This window comes from Hylaeus anthracinus, unplaced genomic scaffold (genome assembly GCF_026225885.1).
Source record: "Hylaeus anthracinus isolate JK02 unplaced genomic scaffold, UHH_iyHylAnth1.0_haploid 4, whole genome shotgun sequence".
In the NCBI taxonomy this organism is placed as follows: Eukaryota; Metazoa; Arthropoda; class Insecta; order Hymenoptera; family Colletidae; genus Hylaeus; species Hylaeus anthracinus.
Window position 1 is genome coordinate 1165466 of NW_026535289.1, and position 24656 is coordinate 1190121.

A 24656-nucleotide genomic window follows, 5' to 3' on the forward strand; every position below is an offset into this window, starting at 1 on the left:
ACAAAGGCGTGACTTAGCTCATCAGGCCTCACGAATCCATCAAACGGAACGGATCTCACGACGTCGCGTGTGTCTCGTTAGTACCCTTGATCCTTGGTATCTCTCTGGTCCTCCTTATCCTTCACTAACCTCTGCCTACTGCCACTGACCACAGCCAACCTGATGTATGCTGATCGATACTAACCACGACCACACACTGACCATTGATTTCTGCACCTTTGACTGGTATTTTCAACAATGATACTTCTGTGAGGAAATTATTGCCGTGTTTTAAAAAGTGCAACCTTTGTCTGCATATTTTTATACAGGGTGTCTACGTATAAGTTCGGACATACGCAGGGTGTCAATTCTACAACAAATTTCCAACAAAAAATTACTTTTAGACATTTTCTTTGTGTCGCCTTATTCTCGAGTACTTTCACTTTTAATATTTTTTATGCGTTTTCAACTTGAGACTCTTTAAACGGCCATAGCTCCACCAAATTACAGTGCAAACTTAAAAGTAAGTACACTATTCGAAAGAGCGTTAAATTTTCCATCTGTCTGGTGCCGAACCAAAACTTATTACGTCGATTTAACAATTGAGAAATTAGGTCAACTTTAGGTCAACCAATTAAGTCAAACTTCACATTGTCAAAATTTCAAAAAATTTTACTTTTTCTGTATTCGTTTTTCGGTTGCAAAAACATAGTTGTTTGGCGGACACTCTTCGGGAAAAACTTCCTCGAAGTCTTAGCTTTTGAATGGTATTGTCAAAAAAAATTGTGCGGTGGTAATTTAGGGAGAAAATGACGTTTAAATATTTTTCAACAAAAATCGACTTGTCACTTTAAAATTAACTTGACATCGGATTTGATGTATTTTTTAGTCACACTCCCGAGCCTCCCCAGTTAGGAAAAAATCTGATTTTTTGACACTTCAAGTCTCTGCCAGCCGCGTGTCGAGCCTGAGTGCAAGGTAAAGAATAATTGGTTTTGAACACTTATCCATAAAATCCTCGTTTTTAGAGATAAATGATATGAAGATTGGAACACGATCGATTTCACAAAATAAAAAATCAATGTTTTCGGTGCAGGAGAACCGATAAGTTTTGCTTTAGGAGGCGGGCATTTTGAACGCTTGTCTGCATTTAAACGTCATTTTCTCCCTAAAATACCACCGTAGAATTTTTTTTGACAATACCATTCAAAAGCTGAGACTTCGAGAAAGTTTTTCACGAAGAGTGCCTGCCAAATAACTATGTCTTTGAAACCGAAAAACAAATACAGAAAAAGTCAAATTTTTAAAAATGTTCACAATATAAAGTTTGATCTAATTTCTCACTTGTTAAATCTACGTAATAAATTTTGGTTCTGCACCAGACAGATGGAAAATTTAACGCTCTTTCGAATAGTGTACTTACTTTTAAGTTTGCACTGTAATTTGGTGGAGCTATGGCCGTTTAAAGAGTGTCAAGTCGAAAACGCAGAAAAAATATTAAAAGTGAAAATACTCGAGAATAAGGCGGCACAAAGAGAATGTCTAAGAGCAATTTTTTGTTGGAAATTTGTTGTAGAACTGACACCCTGTGTATATCCGAACTTATACGTAGACACCCTGTATACAAAAGGAAGAGAAATCCAATGGCCTATAATTAAGGATCGCGACGATGCGTTATAAAATTTCTAAAATTTTCAACTCGATAGCGCTATGTGGTCCTTTTCTCCAATTAATTTCAAATTTCACAAAATTTTGTTCTCGCCAAAAAACATTTTTGGGAATGGTATTCAAGAATTCGATGGTCACAAAAGAAGGCTCTCCCGAATCTATAGTCACGAGCAAATAATACAATTGATGATAGCGTTGTGATTCAATATATGCAGATCAAGGACTAATTGTAAGTGCAACGATGTTCGTGAACCTTTGAGCGCACGTAAAACGGCAAATCGATAAGCGGTATAAAGCGGTATTCATTTGCTGTGAGTATCTTGAAAGCGAATGTCAGTGATAAAACACTAATGGGATACACATTGATGAGATTCGAGCAATTCGATACCAAAGCACTTAATAGAATATAGTATCTTTCTCCATAAATGGACTTATGAAGTATGTCAACAAGTATGTAATAAGACATGTAATTTGCAGTATTTGTTACAAACTTTAAAAGCATCATTGCCTTTCAATCTTTCAATTAAATGTCAAATTCACATTATGGATAACATTTGAATTCAAGATATTCATTATTATTTTAACATGTATGTATTAATAAAATATGTATTAATAAGGCAAATATTATTTACCCTTATTAGCCTTAATTTCAGAAATATTAACATCTTGTATGTTAATTGATTGCTATCCATTGCTTAATGTAATTAAAATAATAGTAATAGTACCAATATATTTAGGCTAATTCAGCATTGTATTGGAATTATATTGATAATATGTATCTTCTATAATAACTTGTACAAGGAATTGCCGTTTCTATAGTAGTATATATTTATCAATAAGTATCCCATCAAATTTTATCCTAAAATCGTCATCATATACGTTTTAAATCAACAAATAACTATGGAGGAATAATTTCATCGCTAATATACAGTGGGTGCAGAATGTATTCGTACACCGATCAATTTACAAAAAAACTTTTGTGTGATTTTGTAGTTTCTTATTTTTTTTTTTTTTTTTTATAATCAATGATATTTTACATATTCTCGGAAATCTCTAAGATAGTTATAGTCCAAACAACATTTACTAATTAATATAATTTGTAAAATTAACAAAAAAAGTGCAAAAATAGGGTAAAAGTATAGAAGCAATAAGTATTTGTACGATTCTTATGACGAACCATTTACAGTAGAGTTTGTAACGTAAACACATTAGTTTATTGCGCCGTACGAATTAGAAAACATCAAATTTCCAGTAAAGTACTTTTAAACAGTTGTCCGAATACTTATTGCTTCAACATTTCTATCGATTAATTGTTTTTGTTGTTAATTTCGCAACTTACATAAATAACTAGTTTTTTGTAGTCTATCTATTCTAGAGATTTCCGACAAATATGTAGAATGTCATTGTTTATAAAAAATAAGTTAATAAGTTACAATTTTGCATAGTTTTATTGGAAATTGATCGGTGTACGAATGCTTTCTACACCCAGTGTATCTTAAACTACATAAGACAATCAATTTTATTGTACAACCCTTCTTAGAAAATGTTACCAATCCCTTCAAATACCTGAATGTACTAGAAATGATAAGCAAAATTTAATCTAGTAAAGTAGTTTAAAATTTTCTAATGTTTGCATTTAAAACAAATTTTAAATTAACAGAAAGATGTAATAAAAAAAAAAGTAGTTGCAAAAGGTGGTTTCAAGAATTAATTAACTCAAAATTGTACCTATTTACAACTGTTCATTTCATGCCAATAGAAATTTGTTTCTGATCTTTGATGGATTTACAGTAGTGCCTATGCTTAACTCGATATCACAGATGATTGGTATCGATCAACTATTCATTTCAAAAGTACCTATCGGTGTTGAAAATTGATACCAATTACTGCTGTATGTAATCGATACGCATCGATACTTCCATGTTGGTATCGAAATGGTTTCATATGAAATGATACTTCGCTACATGGTACCGGTAGCGCTGATACCGTATTAGTTCCATCACTAGCGAATATTTTGGATGAATCGAGGAGGCGGAAGGAATTGCCAAAATCATGCCAATTAACATATTCTATTTCATATTCGTTTCCCATTTGACACTAATTGCACGGAAATTAATATTGCGAATTGTGGGATGATGCGTAACATGCCTGTTATTGCATATGAAATCTCTTACCAAGATTAAATTAATTGCTTATAAACTATTTCATGACGTATTAGAAAAAGTACAATTTAAGTAATTGCGTGGCTAAATCCTACCTCCTTTAATACCAGAAACTGCGTAAATGGAAACAATAAAAAATATGGTTGATAAATGTTAACATATTTCGTTAAAGAAAATGGTAACTTATGCATTTGAAAAAATGCATTTCTATAGGAAATTTTAAAAACTAAGTGATTGAATAGATTTTAGAATTTAGATTTTAGATTTCCTTGACACATTATCCTAATATGCTAAAAAATTTTTAAATATCTATAAAATAGTTTATTTAAAATTTCCCGATAAGTGCATCTTCTCAAGCGTATACAAACATCTCCCCTTAACGAAAACCAGAAAAAAACCCAACACTCTAAATTCATTACTTTGCGACTCATCCTCTACAACACGTCGTCGTATAAAATATAAATAATGTTCCCCTGAAAAGTGTTCCGTACACTAGTTTCCCGTCAACGTACAAAGAACGAAAATATGCACAATCGTTGTTGGCTAGATCAACTTTTTTCGTCAGATTTATTTCAACCGATGCTTTTCCCCTTTTGTCGTGTTTCTCTCGTTACCATTACTTTTTCCCCTCTCTTCCTCTCTCTCGTTTTTTTCCTGTTTGAAGCACATCCTCGTGGACGATTGGCCGGCCGAGGCAAGCCATACCAACGCATTTCAATTAACTCGATACCACGTCCGTTCGTTGCGTTTTGCAACGTATACGTGGAGCCGTCATTGTGAAATATGTGTCCCATATGGGACGTCCGCCGGCTATAGGGTTTTAAAAACATCCCAGAAATGGAAATGAAGATATATCGGTGGAACAGCGTGCGATGCTGCTGGCAGTGGCGTTGTTTACGAGTCAACTTTATCGCAGAAAACGCCGGCTCTTGCTCTTTCTTCCTTCTTGGCCGGACTTTTCCCTCTTATTTTTCACTCTATCCTCGAACTTCTGCTACGTTTCACCCCGTTTCCTAATCCTTTGCACTCGGATGTCCCCTCTGAAGGGACATAGCAATTTCAGCAAACTTTGGTAGTGATTACACAGGATAAACTTACGAGGGCGCGCAATTTTCAAAAGTGCACGCTTTCTTAAGGAGGGAAATAGGTTTACGACTACGTTTTTTTACCTATTCGCATGAATTCTTTTAACAAGAAAGGAATGTATGTAATCTAATGAGACTTTGAGAACATTTTATAGATATATTCAAATAAATATTGTAATTTTTGGAAGTATTTCCTCGGAAAATATGGAAGATACCAGCTGCCACCCGCCGGAGGTCACCGTCAAACGTAGCTGTTTTGCGTACATTTTCAAAGCCACAGTTTTTATCTGAAATCAATAGGGATTTAAATTTACTTTAAAGAGATATCTTTCTTCTATAAGAATATTCAATTTTTTAGAGGGGAATTTAGGTTCATATAGAAGAAAAACATGTTTTTAAAGTAAATTTTTAAAATGCCTATTTATTTCAGCTGCAAAGTGTGGCGTCCAGAATATACACAAAATAGCTACGTTTATGGTGGTACAATGGATGGCAGTTGATATCTTCCACATTTACCAAGGATATACTTTCAAAAAATTACAACATCTACTGGAATATATGTATAAACTATTCTCAAAGTATTATGAAATTGTACAGGGTGTACAGCCGTACAGCCGTAGTGATACAGCGCTCTAACTCCAAAACTATCGACTGAATGCAAAATTTCAAATATGGAAATTGCATGGTAGAGTGGGGCTCATGTTTCAGCGAGAAGGAATTTTTGTTAACTTTATTATTGAACGAGATATGATGGTCAAGTTTCGTTTTTCAAATGGAACTATATATTTTTTTTGTACGTATTTTTTATACTTTTTTTTAAAATACTTTTTTATTGTAAGTAGGTAATACTTTTTCTATTCTCCTTCCTTGGGCCTGGAATACCAAGCGAGATCCTCCGTATCGATTTCAAGAACCCCATGGTGCTTACCGGATCCATGGGACTGCCCGGGACCGAACTATAATTTGTCCTTGAAAATGAGCAAACTTTGAAGCGTCATAGCTTGAAAACTAATAAAAATCGGGTAAATACATTAAAGCTTAATGAATTTGTTTTGAAAAGTACTATCGCATGGTACAAAAAGGATATATAGTTCCATTTGAAAAACGAAACTTGACCATCATATCTCGTTACATAACAATGTTAACAAAAATTCCTTCTCGCTGAAACATGAGCCCTGCTTTACCATGCAATTTCCATATTTGAAATTTTGCATTCGGCCGATAGCTTTGGAGTTAGAGCGCTGTATCACTAAGGCTGGGACACCATGTATACATTCCCCTCTCGCTAAAAAAATTCATGCAAATCACTAAAAAAACCGTAGTTCTAAACCTACTTTCCCCTTTAAAGATATCCATTCAAAGAACAGGAAAAAAACTAATCAAAATATGGTATATACACTAATTTTTTAAATAAACAGTGGCGTGCAAAAATTTCTGGACAGATTAATTTTTCACTTAATATTCCGAAAGCGATATCTAAAGATTAACTAATATCAGATACAATGGCATGCTAAATGAAAGGAAACATTGCAAAAAGTAAACTATATTTATTATTTCGGAATTAGGTATGTACCATTTGTGATACTATTTTTGGGATATACAGTGAACAATCAGTCTGTCTGAAAACTTGTGCATACTACTCTGTATGGATAACTAAATATGAGGCAATGTTACATAGAGAGAGAATGTGTGAACAGTTCGCATATTGAAAAGACGAGAAAGAGTACTTGTATAAGAAAGTTAGGTGAAGGTAAACAAAGAAGTCGAAGATTGAACCTAAGATAAGAACTTTTTATCCATATTTGCGACTATTTTACATATTAAATACATGGGCAATTTGTACAATTTTAAATGAAATTACAAACATCTATAGAATTCCAAGATACTCCACACCTTAATTAAAAATCAAATACCACTTTGTCATTGTTTGTGAATTGTACTAGAAATTTTACAAATTGCTCACAAATTATCTTGAATATAATACTACAGCAGGCCCAGCCTACAATTGAGTTATTTTATTTGTACGTGTTTTAAAAAATACTCTATCAAACAGAAAAAATAATTTTTTGTTGAAAAGAATAACTCTTTTTGCGTTACAATTTGAAGTATCTATCTGAAACGCTCGTACAGCGTACAATAGTAACAACGAACAATACTGGAAGCCTCTACATCTAGTTGCGAATATTCAAACTGGATATAAAGAAACTCGAGAACTCGATTCTCCCTCGCGGCGATCAATGTTCCAGCACTGCGACGCTTATTGTCAGTATCGTCGTGGTTGCAAAAAAAACGACAAAAAACGTATAACCAAGCACACACGTATCGAAAGCAAAAAAAAAAAGTAAAGGAAATCGATAATCGAGAGTAATTACCTTCATTAATTACTTTCAGCGATCCATCCGACGTAGCGATACCACTAAAAAAATAAAAAGAAACCCCCCATAACATTCCACACTCACAGTAAATTCACGAGAAACAAAAAAAAATATTTCAAGAGTAACGAGAATGATAACGATAACTTAACGATCAGTGAACAAAAAAAGCCATAGTCACCCCATCGTGTAACATGTCCGCGGCCGGAAACGGCCGACTCAGTCTGACTAACCTTCGATTTCAGGTCCTCCTGTCGAGGTGGGCGTCACCATGTACGTCTTGAGTATCAGCTCGCTATCCGAAGTGAAAATGGTACTACTTCTAGGTCTTACTCAGTCATTACGCTGAAAATCGATTACTAATCATTCCGATCGTTCGACTTAAAAAAAAAAATAACATCCCCCCACCCCGTTTACCCGAGCAACCGCCACTTCTTTAGTGCCCGTGTATTTGGAAAAACGATTGACCGTCAATCGTTACAGCCACGATCTCATGTACATACCAACGCAATGTACAAACACACACAAACACTCGGATATATATATGTAAGAGCCACTCCAGAAAAATATACACGCACAATACAACACACACACACGAGCGAGTACACTTGTTTTCGATGCATGCACGCGCACAGGAACGCGCAGAATTCCATCATCATCCACGTCTCGCTACTTTTCGCTGTCGTATAATATACGCGAGATATCGAAGACCGTTACTTTTCCCCGATATTTTTCTATTCTTTCGCTGGAGCTTAGAACCTCGAACCACCGTTTGGAAACGTCGCAGAATATTTTAACCCCCGAAAGAGACACGCGATCGATGCAAGGGTCCATTAATTCATTCCATTTTGGGGGAAACACGACGCGTCAAAAACATCGCTTATCTCGACTGAAGAAGCTTCCAGTTGTGGTGATAAAACGCTAGGATGGTGTTATTTAACTTTAGGATGGGTTATAGATCCAGTGGCCAGATTATTATTTATTAAACACACATGAAATTGCATTTTATTACGATTGTGTAGAAGTGTGATTTAAGTAAAGTGTGCAAAATATTTAATGATTAAACGAACTTACCAAGTGAAGTTCAATCATGATTGTATGATGCGCCTCTTCCGAAGAGATCATAATTGTAGTACTTCTCATTGTTCTCAGTGTCGCCACAAATTTGAAAGCTTAGGGAAAAATTGTTTCCCTATACTCCGCAGTTCTTACGCCGTTCGTGCGTCCGCGACCAACTTCATTCTTGAAAGCCTTGCCGTAACCATTATTACGGGTATCTGCCTCGAGATGCATGGGAGGGAGGGACTGATCTCTTCGGAAGAGGCGCATCATACAATCATGATTGAACTTCACTTGGTAAGTTCGTTTAATCATTAATTGTATTTCGCGCCTCTTCCTTGAGATCATAATTGTAGTTGTTTAAAGTTAGTTACGGCAACAAATTGACACGATAACATATATTTATGTGTGTTTTACCAATTTTTTTTTTTTTTTTAAATAAACAAACCAGGAACTTTCAAAACAAGATATAATGCTATTCTTTTAAAAATAATTGCCTTTCGTAAAAGGACTTAACATTCTAACACCGCCTCTGCAAATCGTACAGTTTCTGAAGAAACGCAACGATCATAAAAATGAGCGAAAGTTTCGGAATCTTTCGACCAACCTGCCGTTTTCCGTATTACATCAATGTTCACACCTTGTCTTTTTGCCGCTGATGTAGCAGCGTGTCGCCTACTATAAGCCAAAAACGTGTTAACATTTATGCCACTTTTAGCTAAAACGCTCTTTATCCACCTGCTTAGAGTTTGAGTGGCCACCACTTTGTGTGGTTTCTTAAATGACATAAATAATTTAACTACCGATCTACGTAGTTCTTTGGTTCTGTCTAAATAGGACAACAACGTTGAAGCTGCGCATACGGACTTATCTTGTAAATAGAACGGAAGTCTTAATACTGGCTGTTTTTTCCCCGGGCCCGAAGTCTTAATGGTATCGGGAATTTTAATTTCCAACGTATTCTGACTTAATCTATAAATATTCCGCGTATCAATTAACGACAGAGTTTGCATACGGTGCCCCGTAACTAAAGCCAACAATGTCACAAGCTTGAGGTTAGTCGTTCTAAGCTAATCTCATCGTTGGGATACCACTTCGATAAATATTTTAACACAATTCGGGGGTCCCAGGTACAGTCATACCTCGGTGCTGCTGGCATTAATTTTGCGACTCCTTTGATAAAACGCTGAATATACTCATTTTGGCCTAAATGAGGTCCCAATATTAAAGATATTACTGATCTGTAACCATTTAACGAGCTATGCGAGGCTCCTTTGTCAAATTCCACTCTGAGAAACTTCAACACCTCACTTGTGGAACCTGTAAACGGGTCAATTTCTTCCCCCGCGCAAAATTCCCACCATTTTTTTTAGGCCCGATTCATATTGGCGAAGCGAAGATTCTGATAATGAGGCTGTCAATATTTTGATCGATTCCAGTGGTACCTTTCTCCTAATGAACGCTTCCCTGATAATTTGGCGGCAATTAGTGTAAGCCGTTGCCACAAGGGATGTTCCTCCCTGCCGGAAGAAAAAATTAAATTAATATTGGGCTGGAAAATAATCGGTTCTTCCTCTAATAATGATAGAAAAACAGGGAACCAAGGCTGGGCTTCCCAGTATGGTACCACTACTATGCCAATTGATTCGTCACGTTCTATTTTCCTCAACATTCTTAGAATTACTGAAAAGGGAGGGAACGCGTAAAAGAACCATTTTTTCCAGCCTAACGTGAAAGCGTCTATGCCGATCGAGTCTGGATCCCTCTGCCAAGATACATAACGTTTACATTTCGCGTTCACTCTACTTGCAAACAAATCTGCTTGTGGGATGCCAAAATATCTAACGATCTTTTGAAATGCACTCTTGGATAACTCAAATTCAGTTTCTGGTTGTAATCTCCGTGACTCGTAATCGGCTTCGACGTTTTCACTAGAACGTATATACGCTACCGAAATCCAAATTTCTCTTCGTTCGCACCATTGCCAAATTTCCCTGGCCAGTGCACTAAGATCCTCATGACGATTATCTTTCATTTTATCTATGTATGCGATTGCCGCCGTATTGTCTATTCTTAACAAAATACTACTTCGTCGTACGTCATTCGCGAAGCATTTTAATCCAAGAAACGCCGCATTAAGTTCCAAGACATTTGTGTGTAATTTTAAATCACCTGTATTCCAAAACCCGTGACAACGTCGGTTTTTACAGAAAACGCCCCACCCTGTACGTGAAGCATCCGAAAATATTTCTAATTTGAATTCTGGTTCATCTATTGGCGCACTCGCGGAGCGGATATTATCTTCCCACCACGTAAAATCCTCGTTTAACTCTCTTGGAATAAACATTTGTGCGTTAAAATTATTATTATTAATTTCAAGCGCGTAAGCTCGTACCTTTTCGAACCGTCTTATATACACCATCCCATATTTCAACGCCGGACAACGCGAAACTAAAGTCCCTACGAAAACCGCGAATTCTCTTATACTGCACCGGGTAGTTGTACTGAACTTCCGAGTGAGTTCGACGGTTCGTAGAACTTTGTCCTTAGGTAATTCTATGGACATTTTTACCGAATCAAAAATTAGTCCCAAATATTTACACCGTTGCGTGGGAATCGCGCGACTTTTTTCGTTATTAATTATAAATCCCAAGTCCTGCAAAAGTGTTACAGATTCGCGAACATTGTCAAGACATTTCTCGTACGATTGATCGATAATAAGGATGTCATCGAGATAAAATACAGAAGTAAATCCCCTTTTTCTCAGGTATGCTGCCACCGGCTTCAATAATTTTGTGAAAACATACGGTGCTACATTTAAGCCGGTAAACAGGTGAACTCAAATAGTTCTCCTTTATACAAGAACCGTAAAAATTTTCTGAACTTCTTTTCGATTGGAACCAAATAGTAGGCGTCCTTTAAGTCTATCGTTGCCATAAAATTATTGCGACAAATTAATTTCTTTGCTACCTTCCAGTTTTCGATTTTAAAATGCTCAACGTGAATGAACTCGTTAAGACTCTTAAGATTTAGTATCATTCTGAATGTACTATCCGGCTTAGGAATTAAAAATATATTCGACAAAAATTGTCCTTTTAACGTAGAGCATTTTTCGATAGTGCCTTTAAAGATTAATTTATTAATTTGTTTTTCGATTAAACCATGTTCGTGGTTGGACCATGTGGGTTCGACCGGAGGCCGGTCTTGTCTCGGATACGACGTGAAGGGTATCACAAAACCCTGAACCCATTTATGGATCATCGAGCCTTTGGTTACCTTTGACCAAGCCTTACCAAATAATCTTAACCGCCCTGCTGGTTTACCTACATCTTCCGATGTAGTGTAATGTTGTATTGATGACTCGATCCTTTGCGGTATGCAGACTTCTTTGTCTCCGTCTTGTTGGATGCTGCATGATGACGCCCGCTAGACGTCGTTAGATATTTGTTGAACGTCGGTTGACATGGCGGGCCCTTCCAGTTTTTTGTCTTCTTTTGTGCATTACTCTGTTGCGGAAGTTTTCTTACAGGTCTCAAATCCTATGATGTTCGTTCTAAATTCTTAGCCGTCTTTATTTTTTCTTCTAAATCCGTACCAAAAAGCCACTCGTCGACCGAAGTGTCGGAGAGAGTGTTCTTCAAGGACGAATTCAAACTCGCTAGAATAAGCCCTTTACGAGCCAGAGAATCCTCTCGGTGCACCGATGCGAGAAGTCTCCCCATATCGCTTAATTTTTCCAGCAACTCAAGTTTCTGAGAACTGTCCAACTTTAATGATATCGAGATCGCTTTACCCAACGCTGCTAGACATGCGGCGATGCGTTCTTGCTTCTCAACAATACGGTGATCTCTTTTAATAACGCCTTCTTGTACTGAAACCATAATTTCGGCGTTTAGTTTCGGTACCCCGATAAAAAAGCAATTCTCTGACAGTGGGTATTTCCCCAACAGAGCCTTGACCTCCTCTTCCGGCAGACCTTTTTTCAAAACCTCCGACCACCGGAGAGCTACGTCCTTGTGCACCGCAGCGGCGGTTTTCTTATCTGCCTTGAGGCGCGTCCCAAACACGTTCAAAATTTCCTCTTGTAACTCTACTTCATGTTCGGGAATTTCTGCCGTCTCGACCGCCGATGATTCTTAAATCTCGCTGTCCTTCTCGGTCCTCGAAACCGGTATCTCACAGATACACGATGATTGACTCGATTTTGTTGACCGAGAAACAGACGACTGTCTCGATGTGTATCGAGAACTAGAGCGTGATCTACCAAAAACTCTAAAATCGAAATTATCTCTCGAATAACTCGATGAGCGTCGACCTCCTGATGAGCGTCCTCGAGATACTGACCGAGGTATCTCACGATCCAGCGAGTGTCTCGAACTATGGCGATGGCGTGAGCGACTACGTGACCCCGAACTTTTACCTGAAAACCATCGAATCGAGTTCCAATAACCTGTCTATTCCATTTTGTATCAACAACGTGAAGTTTGATGAAACAAGCCACACACGTTTCCAAGACGCGTTTAAAGGTTACAAACCCCGGCTGTCCTAAATTTATGTACCGTTTTCTTTCGTCACACGAAAAATGTGCGTTTGGTAAGAGCCAAAGCACTCTGCACAACGACACAGCCGCTGGCAGAATCGATGGATGTCGATACAGTACTCGAAACAAGAATTTACAAAATTCTGCTTCGAAGCGTCTCTTATCCCACGGACCAAAGAAGTGGGGTTACCTCCCGACTTACGCTGATCATCTTTCCTTCGATGCAATTTCTCCTCTAGTCTACGAATTTTTCGATAGAATCTGTCGTCCTCCTTATCCTCATTCATCGACGACGTCCTCTTCCTATCTTTTCGTCCCATAATATAATATTCTGTAATTCGTTACTCAGTCTACGTGTGAAGACACTGACACAAAGCGAAAGAATGAAGTTGGTCGCGGACGCGCGAACGGCATAAGAGCTGCGGAGTATAGGGAAACAATTTTTCCCTAAGCTTTAAAATTTGTGGCGACACTGAGGACAATGAGAGGTACTACAATTATGATCTCAAGGAAGAGGCGCGAAATACAATCGCCTGTATCAGAAGTCGTTTTGAGAATTATGTGATATATGTTTGATAAAAGGTTGATGGTTGCATCGATGTCTTATTGCTAGAGCAGTATAACTTTGCATAGTATGACTTGAACCATATCGTTTTGAAGGGGAGTTCTGATACCTCTGAACTATGTTTTGCATATTTTATTGAATGCGATTGAAATGTAATAATACGTGTTTATTAAATACTAATATGTTCATTGGATGAGTGATCTATTACGAAATTCAAGTCGAGCCATCTAATGTTTCATCTGCGCGATTAGAAGCTTGTCAAGAAAAAAATGATGCTTTTGAAGTTTCGTATTGCCCTCAAATATCAAAAATTAATGAGCATATTAGGGATATTTATTGTGGCCTTACGAGGAGACAATCACTAAGAGTCATTACCCCTTCGCCTTCATTGTACACTTTAAATGGTGCAGCTGAAACGCATGAAACTATCTAAAATGTTTAATCTTGAGGCAAATAACTTAAACACGACTAATAATATCGATTACCATGAAACGACAATATTTTGTCAACAGTTATAATTACTGGTCTTTCCAGAACGACCAAAAATTATATATGCAAAAATAGATAAAATATATTTTATGTTTTTTTGACACGTGTAGTTATTATTTGCTCTGGAACCTTCAATAATTACAAAATTACAAATTTATCGTAATTTTATTTAAAAAATCTACTGCGTTCATTAAAGATTAAATTAGTTGGTAAATAAGTAGCATAAAAAATATCAACTACTCTCAGCAATTTTATCGAGAATACAAAACGCATATATTGTTGCATGCAGAATAAAACACATTATTAAGAATACGAATGTTATAATTAACAAGTTATTCAAGTAGAGTACATTAAACTCCTTCCCCTGTCTATTTATTTGATAATAATTAAACTCGATCCACAATAATTTTTATCTTTGAAAATTCATTTTCACCATATTATAAGATACAAATATTTGTTTCAAGCTTCAAGTTACCGAATGGTGCATTTAAGTATAAATTGGTCGCATAGAGGGTACACATTTGATGATTTCATGACGTCATCATACCGTTACAATTAACTCCATCTAGCGTTTCAGCTGTACGTCTAACCAGGAAAACTCTAAATGTGACCTTCTCGAATTTGTATCATATTTTGCAAACAAGGCTATTTTAAGATGAAAATGCCAACTGTAACAATTGTTGGATCTAATTCATAGTGTTCAAAAATTGAAAGTCGCTAATTCAAATCCACGTTGGGTCAGTTTTATTTTAAACATTATTTTACATATAAAGTGACATAGTATTCGTGGGGCAATATTTTGTCATCATTTGCAATTTAAATATTCTCTAAACGATCTTTAAGAAAATGTCTAAAAAATTATATACAGAGTTTGTCACCTTTGAAAAGAAGAATAACGTATTTCTATCTAATGTTACTGAAGATACTATTCTGTTTATTGACGACACTGACTACAAACAAAAAAGATTAAAAGTCGAAATTGTTCCCTCTACATCAGTAAAGTACAATTATTATATGTGTACTTCAATTGCGAACTTGATTTATAGTTTGTTTGTAACCAGAGTATAAATATCAATGGATAAAATGAATCCACAGTGTAATAGATTGACTTGTTAAAGAATCTAATTTTGTGCAAACGTATCTGAGTTCGTGATACTAGCAATTTCTCCGTCAAATTTATATCCTGGGAATTTTAAAATAATGTACAAAATTAAAAAGCGTCCCCTGATCAGCAACCCCTGATTTTTGAATCACTATAAATTAAACCAATATAAGCGTTGCAGTTCGAATGTTCACTCAAAAATAACCTTGTATGCAAAGATAATTATGAATCCGATAGAAATATATCTAAATGTAAATGTACAATGAAGAAAGAGATGTAACTGGCTTTCAGGGGAATCACGTCGTATGTTACGCACTAATTTTAATGAGACTTCGAAGGTAGATAGCGATTCAAAAAATATTTAAATCCATTCAGGCGTTTTCATAATTACTCAATTGTTTATATGATGTTCGGCAATAAAGTATAGTACTACCTCGAGTATTCAAGATACTATTTCTAATGCGCCGTGTAGCAATGTCAAAACCTGTTTTAACCCGTTAATCTAAGATTTAAGCTCCAACAGCCTGGGACCAAAATGTGATGTTTACATTTGGTCCGAACAATACATCACGGCCCAGGCTCGTGATAATCAGTTTTGGCCCTAATATCCGCCCACGAGTCTCACACGTGGTTGTAGCTTGTGAGGTTAAGGGGTTAGTCACAGTTAGAAAGAGGAAAAACAACATTTCTTTGTGATTTTTTTTAGTTACTAAATAACAATTAAGTATATTATAAAGCATATTTTAAAGAACTAAAAAACATTTTTTGTTTTAATAAACGTTTAATTTATATCGTCATAACAGCCGATGACGTAGACGATGATTTAAAAACATAGGTTTGCGGTGAGCAAGATTTTCCTACACTGGTTTACCTGAAAACAAAAAAAAAGGTAGATTTGGAGAATATATTAGTCTAGCGGGTCCCTGAACGAAGGATTTTGGAAAAAATTAATTTAAAACAAGATGGCGTACATTTGAAGTTGATTTTCAATTTTTTCACTAAAATTAAGCGATTCAATACAGGATAAAAAAAAAATACACAAGAAAATAAAAAATCCTTGGATCAGGGACCCGTTAGTCTAATATATTTTCTAAATCTACATTTAGTTTTGTTTTCAGATGCACCAGTTTGAAGAAATCTTGTTCACCGCAAACCAAGTGGCCACCCACGCCATCGCCTGTTATGACGAAATGATTAACCTTTTTTTAAAACGAAAATTCTTTCACAGTTTTTTTAAGATATAATTTGTAATATATTTCCATTTCATTAATAAAAATTATTATTTAATACCTTAAAAAAAGCACACAAGAAACTGTCCGTTTCCATTTTCCTGACTGCGACTAACCCCTTAAAGGGGTACTAAAAAATTTTGTTTAGGATTTAAATACACATTATAATAGAAAACAAACAGTAATTTTTTGGGTGCAAATAAACATGACGCGTGCACACAATAAAATTACATTTTGTTTTAGGTTAAAATATGTATAACGCTTAAATTTCTAAAAAAAAGTTCTTGTCATAGCCAAAAATCCAGAAATGTTTGTTAATATTTCAATATACATTTAAATCCAAAATGAAGTGTGATTTTATAGTTCAAGTAAAGAGTAAAAGTGTAGTAAAATTACACTCCATTTTAGAGTAAAATATCTACGAATTAGAAAAACAATTCTTGTTGTCACAGCCAAAATTTCGGAATCGTTTGTCAAGATTTCTATACACATTTTAATTTAAACTAAAATGTAATTTTTCAGTGCAAATAAACAATACAGATACATACAATAAAATTACGCTTTGTTTCGGATTAAACTATGTATTCAAATCTTCTTGTAACAAAAATTCTGGAATTTCGGCTCTGTCAACTACGCGTACCCCGTTAAGTTACCAAGGAACTACCGAAAACGCCCGAATAGATCTCAAATACTTCACCCCTCTCCATCTCCATACGAAGTCCCATCGAAATCGGTACGCAACCCTTGCATCTTCCCTCGCTAGCAACTCTCTTCTCTATCTTCAGGATTCTCATCTCTCTGAAATTCGAAGGTGTGCATCGCGTCGAATGGAATCTTCCCGATTGCTTCTCGAAGTCGACCGATTTGCGCAACAATGTCTCGGGGCCCGATTGGTTCGCGTCGCGCGGGAGATAATCGATTAATTGCCGTCCGACTGCAGGAAATTCGCAGGTTTAATCCGGCTTCGTCGCGGTGAGAAAAGGAGAACGTGTCCTGGTCCTGGGGCTTTTCGAATGGCTTGGGCTCCGCTCCGTCGCGTCGGTCGGTCGTACGCGTCGTGGGCCGATTGGCGCTCCGTTGATGAAATTAGTTCGGTTGCCGTGCACAGAACCGCATTGCCCGGAGCTGTGTGCTCCTTTGATCTGCTCTTCGTTTCACAAGGACGCCCGGGACCGCGACAATCGCGTAACGCGATTACTATCGGAGCGTCGCTCCTTCGAACGCTCCTTCCGCACGGCTCGATGTCCAATTTCTTGGCACGTTGTGCGCCGATCGAACCCTCAAGTCGGCGAAATTTCAATCGCTCTCTGGCCACGCGCGATTCGTTTGTTATCTTGACCGAACTGACCTATTGATTCTTTTTTCCGCGTGGAAGCCAACGACCTATTTAATATGTAAACTGTGTTGTACGAGGTGGGTCGTCCATAGCCCTCTAAAACGTCTTCAAGCTTTTCTGATCACGTGGGAAAATTAGATGGGGAAGATGGAAGATGTTGAAAGTGGCTATTTTTGGTACTTGTCAAGGAAAGAATTTTAGTTAAGTAGCATGTGTTTGTAGGTTTGAAGGAATTGGAGAACATATTAACCCTTTGCACTCGAGAGGTGACTCTCAGTCGCCATTAGGTTTCACGCAGCAAATTTACAATACCTGTTTGTACAATGTTTCTTTAGGTTTAATTTCTTAAAGAGCTCAAAGTGTCAATAAAATGATTCTCGGCGAGGTAAAGGTGACTTTATTCTCAATTCTAGATACAGTGGGTGTAGTATGTATTCGTACACCGATCAATTTCCCAAAAAACTTTTGTGTGAAATTGTAGTTTCTTAATTCCTTTTTTTATAATCAATGATATTTTAAATATTCTCGGAAGTCTCTAAGATAGTTATAGTCCAAACAACATTTACTAGTTAATATAATTTGTGAAATTAACAAAAAAATGCGAAAAGTGGGTAAAAGTATAGAAGCAATAAGTATTTGTACGATTCTTATGACGAATCATTTACAGTAGAGTTTGTAACGTAAACACATTAGTTTATTGCTCCGTACGAATTAGAAAACATCAAATTTCCAGTAAAGTACTTTTAAAAATAGCTCTAATAGAGGAATTGAAGAAGATCCCACTTCGAATAACTAATAATTTAGTTAATTTAATGCTTAAAAGAGTTGCCATAATTATAAAATTAAAAGGAAATACCACGAAGGAAGTATTATATACTTATAAATTATTGTAAACTTCTTTTTTTTTAATGAAGTTTAAAAAATTAAACGGTTATGCGAATACTTACTGATTCAATATTTCTATCGATTAATTGTTTTTTTCTTGTTAATTTCGCAATTTACATAAACAGCTATTTTTTTATAATCTATCTATTCTAGAGATTTCCGAGAAATATGTAGAACGTCATTGTTTATAAAAAATAAGTTAATAAATTACAATTTTACACAGTTTTTTTTGGAAATTGATCGGTGTACGAATACTTTCTACACCCACTGTAGCTTTGAATTCATGGCAATAGAATGCTAAGAAGCATCTCGAGTTGCTGGCAGATACCAGAAAAAAGACCTCGAGTGCAAAGGGTTAAGATGTTTGATGTCACAGTTGATCCTAATCGAGGCTTCCAGGTGCAGGTAGTGTTTGATGGGGTAAAATACTTTGACGTTTCGCCTACATGTCAGGCAGCTTCTCGAGATGACACTTGAAGAATGTATTAGTTGGACTCTGAAGAAGCTAGTTGCTATGTTAGAGAAACATGAAAGTATTTTACCCCAAGAACATGGCTTTCATTGGGAAGCCTTAAGTACTAGTGATAAATCAGAAAAGACATTGTTTGGTCGAGGTCTGATGAATAGATCTAATAGCCATATGTCAGCTACTCAAAGGGAGAATCTTTCGAGCTAAACAAGGAATGAACAGTTGCTAATTGTTTCTGACAATACCGATTGTTTAATGAATAAATTCTATATACATGTGTTTAAAGTATATATTGTGGACAATATTTTTACAAATTTTCATAGAAATATGTTGATGATTGTGATCTTACATGAAAACAAAATATAAGTACCTTCATAAAATATCATTGAAATTTCAAAATCTCGTATTAGGGGTGGTTTTCACTGACCCTGATTGTCAGAATTGAATAAAACAAGAATATTTAAAAACTAGTTAAGCGCCGATATAATTGTGTACAAAGATTGTAATAAATATTGATTTGAGTAAAAATGATAGCTTACTAAATAAAACAAGTGTATATTTCTTAAACAGAAATCGAGTCTTTGAAATTTTATTAAAAATCCTTCGTACACCGGTAATGATATTCATTTAATTTCTAAACATCCTTGCTTTATTCAATTCTAACAATTAGGACTTAGAGAGATCCATTTCATCATGCGATTCAGAAATTCCGGTAGCGCGTTGGGAGGACGACCTAGATTTTTTGAATGGATTAACATATTTTTATGTAAATTGACAGGAATAATGCTTAAAGTATATACTTTTAATATTCGTACATAACATTTATATTTATATTATATATTCGCCAATTAGCCACTTAGTATCGCCAGAAAAAATTGGCGAATATTAGCCAGAAAATTATGTAAAATATCTGAACCTTCTTTATGTAGGTTATGTAGAAAAGAATACACGACCCGAAAATTAAACATAAAAGTAAAAACAAAAAGGCAAAAATAACACTAACACATACAATAATATAAAGGTAGAGAAATTTAAGATAAAATAAGAGGAAGAAAATTGTATTATAAGCAGAATTGATGAAGAAAGAAAGAAAGCAAAACGTTGAAAGAAAAACTTTTTTAATAATTGCTTAAGTGCTTTAAACTTGCGATTTGTTTGAGAAGGGAATCCAGAAATAAAAGAAATTGTACTATGTAGATCAACTGTTAAACGAGTATCCTATGAACATTGACTTTACCTGAATATGAATTTTAGAATATCATCCCTTCATACTGTTATCATCGACTAAACCGTTAAGTAGCTTTCGTATTTAATGCAATATAGTGTAATTAGACATAGAACACGGTTAAGGGTCGCACCCAAACGATTGTAATTACAAAAACGATTTATCTCGCGACTGATAAGAGATGAACCAGTCTCGATTGAGAACCTGGATCAGCTTGATGCGTCATATTATTCGTCTAGTTACCATAGTAGCGGCTCGTGTTAATGTTAGAAATAATTGTGCGCGTGCATGGAACACTGATCGACACTCGCCAACACGACACGCGTCGACCCGGTGAATAATACCCCAATACAGAACAACACTGTACCAAAAATGGACAAAGTACTATTTCGCGTGTGTGAAACGATAAAAGTGCTCACAAAACTCGTAGGCTACACTCAGAAAATAAACGAGATATCACGGGAACGAACGAAATTCCGTTAGAGTTCGTTCCGTTAACAGTCTCCACTTGGCCCGTGAATTGTAGCTCGACGGATGGTTTGTATCTGTACACGCATAGCTCTAGAAAATCCACACCCGTTCTCTCTGTTATCTACTTTTACTCTGTCTCTAATGAATCTACCAACGATGATACCGTGTAACACCATACGGGTCCTGATCATTCTCGATCTTACATTTTTTCCGAGTGTAGACGAATTACATATATATATTCTCACTGTCTCCTGCTTGTTTACTATTTTTAGCCTATGCTGTCTGAAGCGTGGTCTGCTCTTTTTGTCCGAACAAATACAACAAAACGAACGAACACTTTTGTTTCCTCTCTAGTAGAAGAATAGTATCTTGTTCAATTTTGGATATATTACATACGCACGACCGTCCCGTTAGACCATTTTTAGACGCTAGCTGCTATGCCGCGGTTGCTGAGATGGGCTGCCCGCCTGCCACCACTTACAATTATTATTATTCTATATTTTATTCCACCCCCCAAAACACCCCTCGAAAACCCCATGTCGCCCCCAAGACCCGCCCGAAAAAACCACCCCCTCAGCCCTCAACCACCAAGCCAGCTATCACTTACCACCGTCACACTACCTTCACCCCCCAAAAACCCCTTGTGTCTGACACCGCACGTATCACACGTTCGTTTGTTCGAACACGAAAAAACTCCGCGGTTCCACGTGTCTCGAACGACGTACAATACGCGTCCGTACGATCAGCTAATTATTGTCGAATTATCAAAAGACAACCACTAGACTAAAAGATTCGTCCGGAATCGACGATCGCAGTGACAATGACAGCAATCTCTTTGCGGTATCGAATTCTGTTCTTTCTAACGAGTTTTAGATCGAGAAACGAGCATTTAGCGATTACGAAAAACGTAAAGGGAACCGGTACGATGCTTGAGGGATGGAACAGGTAAAACGGGAAGGGATCAAATATAAACGAGGAACAAAAACGGGGACTAGATTTTTCCTTGATACCTAGAGACACGCGTTTCATTTCGCGCGATGTAAGATCCGCGGGGAAATTAAAGGAGAGCTATAGGGTTGTTTGGAGGATGACAGATTTCTAAGTTATATTATCTTGTGAAAGATGATGTGAAAAGGTTGAAGTAATTTGAAACATGAAGTGGAACTCTTTGAATTTTATTGAACCATTCTCTAGGCGATGCTTTTATAGGTAGTGAGTCGAATTCTAAGTTAAAATTACTCGACTCTGAAGGTGTCCGTATGCACAATTTTTTTCTGAACCTTTATCAACGTAACAATCAACTTTGGAGCTTACACGTTAGTCTCACTTGTTTTAATAAGGATACAATTCTTGTTTGAAAGCTACTGCAATTTGAAACAAGGTGTACCACGAAGGGGTGTACACAATTGAATTCAAATATCGCAGAGAATTTGTGAAACATTTAACATAACTATGAAATATGCAGTAGTGTCTGCAATAAGTTTGGAATGTGAAACCTATACATTTAGAATGAGTTTGAAAAGAATATAAAACGTGTCGAGGACCTGTTAAATAAGTGTGAAATTTGTAAAATGTATATGAAGAGTAAGAAACATTGAAATTAAAAAACACCCCATTTACTTTCAAAAGCAATCATTTGCTGAAAACGTTGACTATCCTTGAATGAACTATAATTATAGGAACAAATGTTTGAATATTTTATGTACCTATTTATTTTATTTCGATATTTCATTCTTCTTTAGAAACGTTACAATAAAAGGTTACAAATATAAAAATCTACACTGAATCGATACTGTCATCAACATATTCCAAACGATTTTCACGATTATTCTATACCTTCCCTACACAAACCACGATTATATCATACTTATCTATACATCTATCTACATTCTCCACATCTTTCATACACTTCCTACAATTATCCTAGACATTTCAAACTAATGCAAGTTCAACTACATAATCTTCTCTTGACATACCTTGGATAACGCTAAAACTAACAATATAAATCAGATTTCCTACCACAAAAATCAATACAGAATTCCCTCTGTATAACTCTTCGAAAAGAATTGCAAACGCGTTGAAAAAGAATCAGAATCAAAGGCCAGGCTCTAAAAGTTGATGTCCCATTCATGGTAGTTCAGAGAAAACTATTCAAACCACACGCATGCCTTGGGATTAGAAAAATTCTAAAATCGATGTTGAAATAAGCATCATCTGGAAAATCGTTGAACAAACTTTAAAAGCCTTTTCATATGCTTTTTCAGCATCGACTGTGCGGCTACTTTTCACAAAATGACAGAACCTCGAAAATCGCTGCTTTCCCAACGATTAAAATGCTCCTTTAATTTTGTTGCGGAATGTAATTAGAATGATACGATGCTCGGCTAACAACGCCGCAAAACACGAAACGGCAACCGTACAAAGGGAAAGAGTAACGAGTGAGAATAAGAAAAGAGCGGATTAAAGAAAGCGAAACAAAAGACGATAGTTAAATAAGGTAACGTCACCTTGCCATGCGACTGTGATGGGTGTATATATATAATGGCTAAGGATTATATATATATAACGAGTCAAGTATGAATAATTCTTCTAGCTTGGAAAGCAACGTGGCCGACGAGTGCTGTTGATTTGGTTCCGTGCAGGGTGCGAGCTCTCTTCGACTTGTACGCTTGCATTTTACCCCTGACTCTCGTCACTCCCTCTAGTACTCGTTCAAAACGATATAATATAACAATCGAAAAAATCAATCGACGCAATCGTGAGATTCGAGTAATTAAACGATCCAATTCTAACGCTTCACTGCTCTAGTGGGTACCACAAGGTTCCACAGTTGGGGCAACCTTTTCTTTTCCAAGATGTCCGCCTGTTGTCCGCGAGTCAGGGGTAAGACACGAACTTACGGTTGTTACACACGTACAATCTACCTGTCACATGTACGGAAACTTAAAAACTAGCGGATAATCAAAGCGACCAAGCCCGGATGGTTTTCTTGATTGCAGGTCCACCAGTGGAGGTCGGCGTCACCATGTATGTCCTCAGCATCAGCTCCGTGTCCGAAGTGTTGATGGTACAGTTTGCATTCTCAAACTCATACAGAACTCACATCGACAGCCGTTCATTCATTTTCTTTCTTCCTCCCCTCGCTCGAACCAACGGGTTTTCCCCCTTCTTCTTTCACACTGTTCTCATTGTGACTCGCTGCGAAACTCTCTCTCTTTATATATATATATATCTCTATTTCGCGTGCGTGTACGCGAATCGAATCGAATCGAATCGTTGCGTCGTTCACGGCGCGATCGATCGATGTCTCCCCAAGGATCCACGGATCGATCGTGTCGTCCGTCGTCGAATCAGCATCCCGTTCGCGCCGTTTCATCCCCACTATGCCGCTTGTTTCCGATTGTTTGTTTCGCGATTATCCGGCGTGCGTGTGTGTGCGTGTGTACTTCTAGCCGCGTAAATATTCATGGACGGCGAAGTCCCGGCATGAAAATCGAAAGAACAACAACCGGGGGACGCGCGTAAGATTAATAAACATTCGGGTGAATATTCATATCGTTACCATTGTTACACGGACGACATCCGTCGCGGAACGTGTCCCTCCGCAGACGCGCAGCAGTGGTTGTCGGTCATTGCGTTGTCAAACGATTGCCGCTGGATTAGAAGAAGCATAATCTACGAGACGATTCCTAATCATTTTGGGCGTACGGTACTGTTTCGAGGAAGATGATCTTGGTACGGTTTTTATTTGTGAATTATTGTAATCGCGATGGCGAGAATTATACGAAATACAAGTACAGTTCGTTTATTTTGTTTATCGGTTAATTTGTTACTGTTAAGGTTACATTTGCAAGATTCATTTCTATTAGTGATGTTAGGATTCCTTTTTTAAGAGGTGGACTGTAGCAGGAATACATTTGTAAACATATCGAAAGTATTCACGCTCTAATTTACTGAAAGAAAAGGAAACCATACTTGTTGCATCCTGGTCTCAAAATCCATGTTAATTATTATTATAAT

At 36.7% G+C, this 24656-nt stretch overlaps 1 protein-coding gene across 12 annotated transcripts in view; it reads left to right on the plus strand.

Annotated features, from left to right (window-relative positions):
* Positions 1–24656, plus strand: part of LOC128895084 (gamma-aminobutyric acid receptor subunit beta) — a 234612-nt gene that overhangs the window by 142217 nt on the left and 67739 nt on the right. For 6 of the 12 annotated variants that reach the window (XM_054157331.1, XM_054157333.1, XM_054157334.1 and 3 more), the window contains exon 3: positions 7512–7579. In XM_054157331.1, coding sequence (XP_054013306.1) covers positions 7512–7579 — 68 coding nt within the window. Of the gene's footprint in view, positions 1–7511; positions 7580–23635; positions 23704–24201; positions 24372–24656 lie in introns of those variants that run through there. The other 6 variants (XM_054157332.1, XM_054157338.1, XM_054157340.1 and 3 more) reach the window with 2 other exon arrangements.